Source organism: Cydia strobilella, chromosome 1 (assembly GCF_947568885.1).
Source record: "Cydia strobilella chromosome 1, ilCydStro3.1, whole genome shotgun sequence".
NCBI classification, from domain to species: Eukaryota; Metazoa; Arthropoda; class Insecta; order Lepidoptera; family Tortricidae; genus Cydia; species Cydia strobilella.
In genome coordinates, this window is record NC_086041.1 from 20710778 (window position 1) to 20723461 (window position 12684).

General features: G+C 37.3%; 1 protein-coding gene across 1 annotated transcript; it reads right to left on the reverse strand.

Annotated features, from left to right (window-relative positions):
• Window positions 1-94: 94 nt before the first annotated feature.
• LOC134744578 (uncharacterized) lies at window positions 95-1344 on the reverse strand. Its single transcript, XM_063678810.1, has 2 exons — window positions 840-1344; window positions 95-786 (listed from the first exon to the last, which is right to left on the reverse strand). The coding sequence occupies exons 1-2, from the start codon at window positions 1180-1182 to the stop codon at window positions 95-97; spliced, it is 1035 nt and encodes a 344-aa protein (XP_063534880.1). The 5' UTR covers window positions 1183-1344.
• Between the last annotated feature and the right edge of the window lie 11340 nt (window positions 1345-12684).

Sequence of the window (12684 nt, forward strand, 5' to 3'; positions counted from 1 at the left end):
TAATTAGGAAAATGTAAGGAAACTATCACTGTGAAACATTCAATTAACGCATTAATCCTAGACTACCTGTATTTCTAATAAGCAAGGCCTGGTCTTAATCATCCTTCCGGGCATAGATGCGTCCGTTTCTGACCCAGACGTACTTGTAGCTAAGTTCCCTGGCTTTCATCCTGGTTGCTGCGTGAAGTTTCTTGGCAGCCGGCGTCAGGTGCTCAGCCACAAATACCGGAAATCGATGACCACCAATTCCAAGATGCTGGGAGGACAATCTGTCTTTGACATTATCTTTATTAAATTTAGAGACTGCGGCTAATATCGTATCACGCAGACGGGGTGTTCGAAACTTAGCTATTATTGCTCTAGGCCTATCATTGTCTTCAGAAAGCTTGGCAACTCGTGTAACAGTTTGGATATCATCGGTAGTGACAGGACTCTTAATAACTGTTGATAGTTGTACCACCACTGTATTGATTAAATTTTCCGCCCTATTTTCTGGGACACCGTTAATCTCAATGTTACACTCTCGCATGTGCACTTCTACTATATTTACCCTTGCCTGTAAGTCCGAAACTGACGTCCTCAGCTGTTGGTTTTCATTGGTGAGTTCTGCGATAGTTACACGTTGTTCTTCAGCTGTCTTTTTCATTGATTCATATTTCTCGTCGTAAAAGTTCATGGAATTCCGAAAACTTGCAAGCTCTTCATTTATACTCTGCAACTTATCTGCTACGAGCCTCTGAATAGTGGCCTTCAGTGCAGAACTCATTTCTTCCTTTCCTTCCCATCCTTTATAATGTCGCGCAACCTTTGCTCCGAGGTGCAAGCATCTCCAACGGTACTCGCAGGTGTAGGCGAAGAAGCTGGTTCCATCGTTTGCTTTTTCTGTTTGGGGTTTGCGTCTACATTTGAACTGTCAGGATTTCCAGCCGCGGGAACCACGGCTAAGCCCGCCGCTGCTTGGCGTACAGGTGTGTTCGTATTACCTGTTTTAGGCTGCTTGCAGCAGCACTCTGGGCATATCCATTTGCTTTTTTGCTGGGTGTTCATTGATGAAAAGGTGGTGGAGTCTACGCTGGCACAGGTCAGGTCGTACTTTAACTTGCATAATGAACATGCCAGGTACTCGTTTCTCTTCGGAAAAGGTAGTTTGCAGCCTGCGCAACCACTAGTTATCGGTGGCATATCGATAATCGATATAATTACAACAATCGATAAAATAACCTATCGCACTCGATGCTAGCAACATTAAATTACAGGTTTGCGTGATACGGAACGTATCCGTCAGATGTCACTGTCAGTTAGAGTCAGGTGTCCAATCAGCTGTAGCCGGTCCCGTTATTTATTTCCGAAGACTAACGAGTATAATATGATATTTCTCTGTTTTGAAAATAGTTCAGCGTATAACGGCTGTTTTGTAGTTCTTACCGATGTCTCTGGTTGTTATTTTGGGCCGTTGTGATCTTCTTTTTTGTGAATAACCAACAATCACTGCCTTACGTTGTGGCAGGATGCACAACCACTGATTTATCCAATTTGTAAGTAGATATTTCTTATTAAAATAGATAAGAGTTCTCACTGCAAGTGTTTACATGGTTGGGGTTGCCATGCCAAATCGCGTTCACGAGTTGTTCGCTTGCGTAAGACGCAGCGTTAGATTGGCCTACGTTAGCCCAGCATATAAACACAGCATTATATTTAGGTTAACTTTGTTGTTCTAGTGTTTAAGCTTTGTAACTACTTTGTCTTCTACTGCAGACGTGCAATAAATCGTGTCTCAAACTAGCCAATAATCTTCGAGTTGGTACCGACTTTGTGTCCGCTTGGTGCTCCAATTATTTATTAGATTTACCGATTGCCTTGTTAGTGGATTAAATCTACCTTTGAACCCCTTGGTACGTGTATGATGCAAATTTAGTTGCATTATGTTATTTAGCTGTTTACAATCAAATAAGAAGGTGGATTTGTCCATAAAGAGTCCCGCCCCTAATGCCGGCTGTCAAAGCCAGTGTGTGAGCGGGACAGCTATATAATTATGCGCTTACAAATAGAGATAGAAACAGGCGGGTCACTGTACGAATTTCTCGTGGTAAGCGTCCTTTCTTTACCTACATTCAATTTATTATAAACTGGTCACGTTTGGTATTGCGTTGTAGATCAGGACGGTTGTCGAGTTGGTCACGGAGTACCGTACTGATTTTTGTTCATAATCGCGGTTCATCGTGCATCGCAACTCCGGACAAAAATACGGAGAAAATCCGTACGGTGGTGCGTCATCGCCGCACGCGAATTCGTCGCTTCGTACGCCGCAACGAAATGCGGCGTCAGTGTGACATTCGCCTTAAAAAGGCTGTGAGTTGTTATATAATATATAACAGTCCTGTTATGCTTTTATATCAGCTGACCATATTTCAGTGGAAAAATTGTCACATAAGGAATGTTTACACAATAGCCAGATGGGAGCTTATTTAAACGCATTAGGCGGGTTTATTTATTATTTTAATTATTGAATTAGCACTGATTTGTTACATAGCGTCAAATAAGTTCGAATACACATCTTTAGATCATAATACGGTTGCCAAAAAATATGAATAGCAAATCTTAAAGCCTTTCTTTAGTGACTTCATTAATTAAATCTTGATTAAACAACTTTTCAAGGGGTATTTTTATTATACTTATTATTTTTTATATGAAAATGTTTCACCGTGTTTCCATGTCTTTATATCCAAACAATACAAAAAAGTATAGTAAGTAAGTACCTAAGTAATGTACCCATATCGATCAGGTAATGCAGTACTTATATAATAAGTACCTACAATATATTATGCATATACTTACTGCTTTGCTCATAGCTGGGTTCATTTAGCTGAGTGCTTAGAGTCACTCGTGCTTGTGGCTCACAAAAGTCGGAACACTGAATGAATAAAATAAATGTGAGAGATTTTGAAAAACCGGACAAGTGCAAGTTGGTGCGCCCACCGAGTGTTCCGTACTTTTTAGTATTTGTTGTTATAGCGGCAACAGAAATACATCATCTGTGAAAATTTCAACTGTCTAGCGATCACGGTTCATGGGATACAGCCTGGTGACAGACAGACGGACAGACAGACAGACAGAAAGACAGACGCACAGACGGACAGAGGAGTCTTAGTAATAGGGTCCCGTTTTTACCCTTTTGGTACGGAACCCTAAAAAGAGTATCATGATGGTAATTGTATAACGGAAGTAATTAAATGATCAGCCATTTTTAAAACTGGGGGCCGATTTTTGAATTTCGAGTATACGATTTCGTCACTCAAAAGTCTGTGGAAAACGGCGAATTGATAATTTTGAAACACGAGCAATAGATATTGGAAATCTAACGGTATTGACCACTCGTTTTCAATTCTATTAGTAGAATTTAAATGCCTATTAGTGGAGATATATTGAAGGGAAAATCACGAAATCAGCGCTCGAAATTCAAAAGTCGGCCCCCAGATCTGCAAAAAAAATTAGCCACTAAATCATTTAGGCAGCATATAAATTATGTTGCTGGCAATTAATAAAAATCGAGCTGCAACTCTTGTTCAGCAAATAATTCACAAACGGTCAACATTATAACCAATATCTATCTGCTTAATAAAATTATTATTTGGTCAGCAAGATTTAAAAATTGGTTGGCAGTTTAATTGAGACATATGCATATTAAAGCAATGTAATCTTGTATAATAAGATGGGTTGCGTTTGATTTGAAAAATCGGCAGTTGCAGGCGGAGCGGAATCATCCCACGTGACCACCACGTGACACGAGCAGCCAATCGTGTGCGTGCATTTCATTCGATGATTATTAGCAGTCACATTGCGGTGCTCTAACGTATTTGTTGGTGATATTTATCCGTTTTGGTACTTTGAGAGTATTAAATATATGTGTAAAATTGAAGATATTAGCTACTAGAAATGTGGGTTAGGTTAGAACTGCGACCTTCACAGAAAACAACAGCTACTAGAAAAGTGGGTTAGGTTAGTTTAGAACTGCGACCTTCACAGAAAACAACAGCTACTAGAAAAGTGGGTTAGGTTAGGTTAGAACTGCGACCTTAGCAGAAAACAACAGCTACTAGAAAAGTGGGTTAGGTTAGGTTAGAACAGCAACAAAATATGTAAAACATAAACTTATCTCTAAAGCCTATTATAGCACACAAGATTACATGAATGATGAAACACCGTGGGATTGTGATTGAAAATAATTAATTATTTATTATTATGTTAATAATGATGAAATTGATAATTCAATAAATACCTATATTAGGTAATCCGTATTTTTTGACATTTAGATTTTTATTCCTTGGAGCTTGGGACGTATGTTGGTGTGATGGGATGCTACCTGCGTAGACACACTGGCACCGTCCCACCTCCAACGGACTTGCAGAAATCACGAAGCGTCTGGTTGACGTAACTGGTGACCGAAGAGCTGGCGGCTTCCTCACACAACGTATCAGCATTGCGATACAGCGAGGAAATGCCGCCAGCATCCTTGGTACAATGCCTCAAGGGCCTATTTTAGATTTAAGCTAGTTATTAATTTCGTTTACGTAGTACCACTGTATATATTATATATTATCTTGTATGTAAATAAAGAATTTTTTTTTTCTACAAAGTTTCTAGACTAGTATTTTTTATATAATTTTGGTGTTTGACGATCCTTTTGTGAAATTCTTATTATTAAGTTTGACATATCTATAATAATTCAATGTTTTTAAGAATAATAATAACTGCATCAATAAATTGCTCTGATATTTAGATTAAGGTAATATTTGTAAAACTTGACAATTTAAAAGTGCTTGTTGCTAGGCTTATTTGAATAAAGAGTACTTTGACTTTGGGAAGTTATAAATTGATGGCCAATATTTTTTTTGTTTAAAAAACCGGCCAAGGGCGTCGTACTCGCGCACGAAAGGTTCCTTACCATTACGCAAAAACGGCAAAAAAATCACGTTTGTTGTGCCCCACTTAAATTTTATTACGTGTTTAGTATTTGTTGTTATAGTCGGCAGCAGAAATTCATCATATGTTAAAATTTCAACTGTCTAGCTATCACGGTTCATGAGATACAGCCTGGTGACAGACGGACAGACAGACGGACAGTGAAGTCTTAGTAATAGGGTCCCGTATTCACCCTTTGGGTACGGAAATCCTAAAAATCCTAAATTTTCAGTTTGCGGGTCAGTTAAATTGTAATCCAAAATGAAATAATCCGCTTACCCACTGACTGCTTAACAAAATTTGATTAATGGTGGATCGCTTACTGCCGATCAAATAATTAATTTGCCAACCAAATCAATTTAGAGCAGCTCATTATGACATTAATTGCGAACTGATTTTGAAATACTTGCTAACCTTAAGTTGCTGATCAAATACACATTTTGGCTGATCAAATATATATTTTTGTTCATCAAAATAGGAATATTTTGCAGATCGATTAAATAACATCCATTGTATAATTTCGATGGTTCATACATCATATATTGTTCATGAATAAGTGTGATTAAAATACATTACCGAAGGTATTAAGCGGCAAATGTTAAGTATGTCTGAATGGGGTACGTGGTTGAATGACCGATCTTTGTTTGATTTAACTTTTATCTCTTTTAAATCATCAGGAATCAAAATTATAAAATACCCTTATTAGTCTACTAGTAACTTGACTATTACTGTAAATTTAGATGATTATTTGTTACTTAAAACCACGCTCTAGGAAAGGCTCATAATATAAATATACCTACTTTCGGTTTACAATGCGCTTGCAGACTACAATAATAAATACAACTATATATTGCGTTCTTTTGTCATTTCTTCACAAAACCAAGTCAAAGCAGAACGTTCGTTAACTTATTTTAGTAGACCGAGCATTGAAAAGTATACCTTAAGCTATGTAAATTAATTTGCATGTTGTAGCTTACATGTTAGGTATGGTCTAGATTTGTGTAAGTTGATCTAAGTTTGCCAGTGCAGCGGTCGTCCGTTTACTAGCGGAAGAATTCACTCACAAGTCCGCCATCTTTAGCTAAATTCCAACTGTTCCTGCAAGTTGAAATTGTTGAAACCACTAGCAAGATTTATACATAATATTATTGTAATTCAGACTAAGAAAAGTAGTTTCGAAATGCTCAATCTTTGTTTTAGGTATTTACGAGTATGATACCGTAAATTTTATGTTACCGTAAACAAGATTATTTTAGCCGAAAGAAATGAGTCGCTAGCGGTCTAAATTACGATACGGGCATGTATTATTTCTGTTACAAAACCCTAATGGTATATTTCATTAGATTTCTTTATACCTAGTCAGTAGCAAACAAGCATACGATAGAATCATGGAATGACTAATCAAATGAAATATCATGTTATTTTAATTCATGCCACGAACGAAATTAAAACAATATACCTACTGTTTAATTACATGAGCAGTTTAATTACACAATGCCACAGGTTATATAATAGTTCTTGCGAACGGATACCTATCTCTCAAAGAAAACGCAAATACCTACCGTTTTGATACCTACACAAAAATACAATGGAGTGACCTTCAACGCGCCGCTCCCCGCACCGCGCGCGCCGACACAACGCTAGAGTTGCAGATTCAGATTCAGATATTTATTGATAAAATTATAAATAATTTAATTTTTCACGTCACACAGCATACACATCATTGTCACAATACATATACATAAATTATCACAATATTAAATTGCTAGATACAATTTATTGGGTAAGGTAGATTTGATTTCTAATAGTTACATTAATTTTTAAATATTAACCTTGAATTATAGCTTTATAGAATTAGGTACATTATTCAGTTATTTTACGTTGTTTGAATTCATGTTTTAAATTACCTATACATTACATCAGTAAAGTTGCGGATCAGCCTCTGGTTCTTACCCAGAATGCTGCGCGAGGCCATTGAGATTAAGAGATATCCAAACTTAAATAGGGAAGATGGCTTTTCTCTACCACCAGCTTGGGATGGATGGACGCGATATAATCCGTTTTCATAGTTTTATTTCATGAGTAACTATCGCGGTAACCGAAGGCAATAAATAATGATTCATTTAAACATTTTTCGAAATGACTGAGTAACAGATGTATTGCATAATCCTTTACCATCGTATTTTCACGTGTTATGCTATTTCAGTCAATCTCAGTACAAAAAGTACTGAGGTTGACTGAAGTAGCATGACAAATAAGAACGATTATGCACCACACCTGTAACATGATAGCTACATTTATTTAGTGAATTCGTCTCTCAATGCAATTTCTTGCCTGATTTTCCCATCTCCCAATGTGTGAGTGCATGGTTGTATCAAAACATTTCCTCTCATCCTTGGATGTATTAATCTCAGCCTAATGAAGCGCGTCCTTTCTCGTGCAAGTGAGAAAATTATTATGATAAATAGTCGCCATCACGGCATTAGCGGCGAAGGGTCCATATGCGAGCCATTTGATACAAAAGAGCTTACGTCCACTAAGATTAATGTGGCAGAACGTATTTATTATTATACTTATATAATCCCTTCATCGTCCTTGAGGTCGTTTTGGTAATAAGTATGCTGAGGTAGTAGTTACTGAAATGTTATATTGCAATAGCTTACCTACATAATCATGATCGTACATTTACCTTTCAAACTTTCGCGTTTTGAACACATATTAAATCACATTTAAATTCGGGATAGACCTGAATTTAAATGTGATTTAATATGTGTGTGAATAAAAAAGTCAAACGTAGGGGCATAGCTATGGTTAATATACAAAAAGTTATGCAAAAATATTTTGCATAATGTCAATATACAGAGAGGAAAATGAGACTACGTTTGTATGGAGAAGCGGCCGTCCCCTTTCCTCTTAATAATGGAACCCACGTGTTGCTCGAGTAGCCAGGTATCTTTATTTGGTTTGTTTATATTTTGTCAAAACCCTGTTATCAATGCACAATGTTGCAGTTCATTGAAAATAAGGGTTGGCAAAAATACGTACCCTTAATTCGCCTTCACTAGCATTAAATCATAATTCCATTATCAATTGTATCATGGACGTAAATATTCGACATTTAGGATTTGGAATGATTAGGTAAATTTGAGGACGGGTGGCAAAGGTTATTTTAGAAATTTTATTTTTTACTCATACATAATATACAACTTTTACGCAATTATTTTATTGTGAATTGAATGGATATCTATTTCTTGGTTAAATTATTAAATGCCCAATATTATTCGGGATCAAAATTTCAAAATTTAGTCAGGTGCGTAAATTAAACTAACTCGAACTTGACCGATTATTTAAGAGTAACATAGCAAACTGAAATTGCTACTTATATACATACCTACCTGGCGTAAAAAACTTACTTGCATAATAGTTAAGTATATACAACCTATACCTACTTAATTTCAAAATAGAATAAAACAACCTTTTTCAAACATCATGATGGTAAAACAAATCAAACACTCGCTTGTTAACTATTCGAAATAACTAAGATTTGGCTAGTGTTTAGTTGACCCATATCCGAGTGCTCACTATTTGTCGAAAGTCGTTAGGAACTCGGCATATGAACAAAGCTGTTTGCTCAGCTGTTGCGGTTCTACTAAGCATCTGCTCTGTAGTCTCTGTACACAAATGTTTTTTGTTAAATCCAAAAAGAAGAGGGTTCTATGTTCTGCCCCGGCCCCATTATTATCTTTATCGAATAAGTATTTGCAGATTTAGTTAAATTATTTAATTTTATTCTTAGACTTCGACTGTAAATTATAGCCTATTTGTTTTATCAACAGGAATTAGCAGGAGACAAATTGCCAATCAAGTAAAGACTCCGTAAATTATGACTAGGTACTAATTACTTTCTCTTTCGTTTTTTGTCTGTTAATGAGTATTTTATTTTTGGAGGAACAGTTGAGATTTTCGATTTTATCTATTATCATTTTGCACTCTATCACTTTGCCTCTCTATCGCACTAATACGTAAGAGTGATAGAGACAAAAAGCGCTTCGTTGTCGGGACGCAAGCGATTGGCATCTTGGCTAGGCCCCCAGAACAGCTAAATTGTACCTAAAGATTTGTTTATTAAATTGAAAACAAAAACTGGCATCTTGGTTAGGCACCTTGGGTGCGTAGCCAACATGCCAATCGTTTGCGCTACGACAACAGAACGCTATCTCTCTATCGCACTAATATTGTAAGAGTGATAGAGACAGAAAGCGCTTCATTGTCGGGGCGCAAGCTATTGGCATCTTGGATAGGCCCCCAGAACAGCTAAATTGTACCTAATGATTTGGTTATTAAATTAAAAAACAAAAAATTGGCATATTGGCTAGGCACCTTTTAACCTTTTTAATTTTTTCACTGCCACAGAATAATTAATAGTACTACCGTACAGAAAGGAAACTTCCTACAAAACCGAAGTTTGACAGCGGTTCAGGGTCGAATCATGCTATCCCTTTCTAACATATGGCACTATCCCTTTCGGCTATTTAGGGTTGTCAAAATTCATTTTCTTATCTGTGGTCGTGCACGCAAAGGGACGTCAAGTTGTGCCAACCCTAATAATTGCTCGGAGCAATGCTGAGCCGAACGCTAGGAGTTTCGCACCCCTGTCACTGCTTCATAATTGATATTGATATTGATCTTTGTACTTTTTACATTTATTTTATATATAGATAAGATTTTGTCACGTTACCATAGCGATCCGTCCACAACGTTTCCATGGAGATCTGTACATAACGTGACACTTTTTCGTGCATGCTACCGGTGTTCATCAATTTATAAGACGTTATCACGTCAAAAACCGGCCAAGTGCGAGTCAGACTCGCGCACGAAGGGTTCCGTACCATTACGAAAAAAAAAAACAGCAAAAAACCACGTTTGTTGTATGGGAGCCCCATTTAAATATTTATATTATTCTGTTTTTAGTATTTGTTGTTACAGCGGCAACAGAAATACATCATCTGTGAAAATTTCAACTGTCTAGCTATCACGTTTCATGAGATACAGCCTGGTGACAGACAGACAGACGGACAGACGGACAGACAGACGGACAGCGGAGTCTTAGTAATAGGGTCCCGTTTTTACCCTTTGGGTACGGAACCCTAAAAACGGGCATAGGACTAAAACGCATCATTAGAAATTTGTCTTATTTTTGATCATTCATCGATTACTTTTTGTTTGTTAAAACTACCTAACAATGCAATAATAATGATTACGGGCACGCACAGTGCACCGCTCAATGCTCAGCGAGATACGTTCGGAAGGACCTGAACACACGCCGCCTTAATAATATTTACAGTACTTACATATTTTACCGCACTAGTGCGATAATTAGCACATTACGCAACTATGTAGAAACTTTGTATGTACTGTAAAACATGTGCGAATAGGCAATTCGCAACTACTCATGTCGATTCAAAACACTCCCTTCGGTCGTGTTTTAATTTATCGCCACTCATTTCGAATTTCCTATTTTTCGCACTTGTATCGTAATGTACTAGTAAAGCTAGCTTAACAAATTGGGGAATAATACAATTGGTTATAAATTAACCTACAATGAGTATTGGTAATGTATTAAAAAAGTCATAGTCTTCAAGTTCAATGTTTTTGTTATTATTCTGTTACAAGGAAAAGCTACTTGAAGTACCTAACTGTGTCAATTTCTATACCTACAGCCAAATTAGGATATCCTGTAATTGATGGTTGTGTGTATGTAATAAATAAATAAGAAAAAAAATACTTGCGGTGTTTGCGAACATAAATCGACGACATCTCTCACATCTCTGTCATCTTTATAAGGGTTTCTAACCAAGCCTTATAATAGATGCCAAGGAATCACCATTCAACCCAGAATAGATTCTACATTAATGTTAAGCATAGATAATGCGGGAAAGGCACGGTCCGGTCCCTTTTTTAAATTTGTTCTGTATCGGAAATTGAATTTCGTTTAGCAATCTCTTGCCATGGCACGAGTTTTTCGGGTAAATTAAATCCCACCAACAACATTTACATATAAAATGTTGCGACGACGACCATATGGCTCGCACAGTCAAAAAGTTATCACTTCTCATGTAGAGCCTTTTAAGAACATTTTAAGCTTACGGTCCAATTTTGAAAATATCACTTTTACTGCAATTGGTGTTTTTTTCATGCACCTTGGACAAATAATTTATTACACGTAAAGCTCTACCCTAACCTACTTTAGGTACTTGTCACAGTTCGTTTCTGTTAGGATCACGGTTCTAATTTCTAACCTAACTTAACCTAATTTCCTGGCAGAAGTTCGTTTCCCCTCTTTATCTCCGACACGTTTTAACGGTTTAAAATTTTGAAATAAATACACAAAATAGTGATTTACCTAAAGATGACAGGAAAGGATTTACGAACAAAAATGAGGTTAGGCTGTCTTAAGGACACAGCCGCAATGGTGAAACGTGGTGTAGACAGCTATTGCGAAGGATTCGCGTAGGGCCGAAGGCCCAAAACGTCCCGAAGAGGCGCAGCCGAGGCCAAAGATCGAGCTGTGGGAGTTTAGTGCTCAGACAAAGAGTAATAAGTAGTAGAATTTGATAACCGAAAGCCGAGCCCCGCATAGAGCTTAGCATGATTGCTGAAAATTCCACAAGTATCTTAAATTCCAAGACCGAAGGCTCAAAGCGTCCGGCAGAATAATGGTCCAAGTATCTTAATTGCGAAGGCCGAAGGTCGAGCACCGCGTAGCGCCGAAAGCCAAAAGCGTCCGAGAGAGACGCGACTTCAGGTTTAAGTGTGAGTCGGACTGAAGAAAAAATGCGACTAGGCTGTACCTGGCACACAGCCACAATGGTCCTATAGGTCACCCACTACCCACTAGAACGCTGCCTATGAAGCCGGTGGTCAAATCCCGGTAAGGGCATTTATATAGGTATGTGTGATAAACACAGATATTTGTTCCTAAGACATGGATGTTTTCTATGTATATTATATAAATATGTATTTATCTATATACGTATGTATGTATATCGTCGCGTAGTACCCATAGTACAAGCTTTGCTTAGTTTGGGGCTAGGTCGATCTGTGCATAGAGTAACTTATACTAGAGCGGTACTGTCATAGTAAATTTTGTAACCACAGTAAATTCACTGCCATCTGGCGACACACTTTAAAACTAAAAATGAAGATTTATAAAAATACGATAAAATGTATTTAAATATGGATAAATGATTTTTTTTATTTGCATTAATTATTTTTATGATTTTGACCTATGTTCTTTTACTGATATGTGTTAAAATTGTTAAATAACAAACGAAACCGTCAACGCCATCTATACGACAGTAGGCCAAAGCTAGTAGCGCCCTCTAAACGAGAATCAAATTTTCTTGATTTTCGAGGCACCTTTTTCCTTAGACTGTATCCATCTATTACGGAGTTATATCTATCTTTGATCTGTGTAAGATTGTTCCCAATTATTTATTTATTTTATTTATTTATACATACATACATACATATAATCACGCCTTTTTCCCGGAGGGGTAAGCAGAGACTACGGATTTCCACTTGCTACGATCCTGACATACCTCTTTCGCTTCCTTCACTTTCATGACATTCCTCATACACGCTCGCCGGTTTAGGGTGCTCTTGACCTGGCCTTTCTTCAGGATTTCCCCGATCTGATCAGAGAAAGTCCGCCGAGGTCTGCCC

Coding starts and splice junctions, on each gene's coding strand:
- LOC134744578 (XM_063678810.1), bottom strand. CDS start 1,182: ATGCCACCGATAACTAGTGGTTGCGCAGGCTGCAAACTACCTTTTCCG. Junction 787..839: donor TTCTTCGCCTACACCTGCGA/GTACCGTTGGAG, acceptor GACATTATAAAG/GATGGGAAGGAAAGGAAGAA.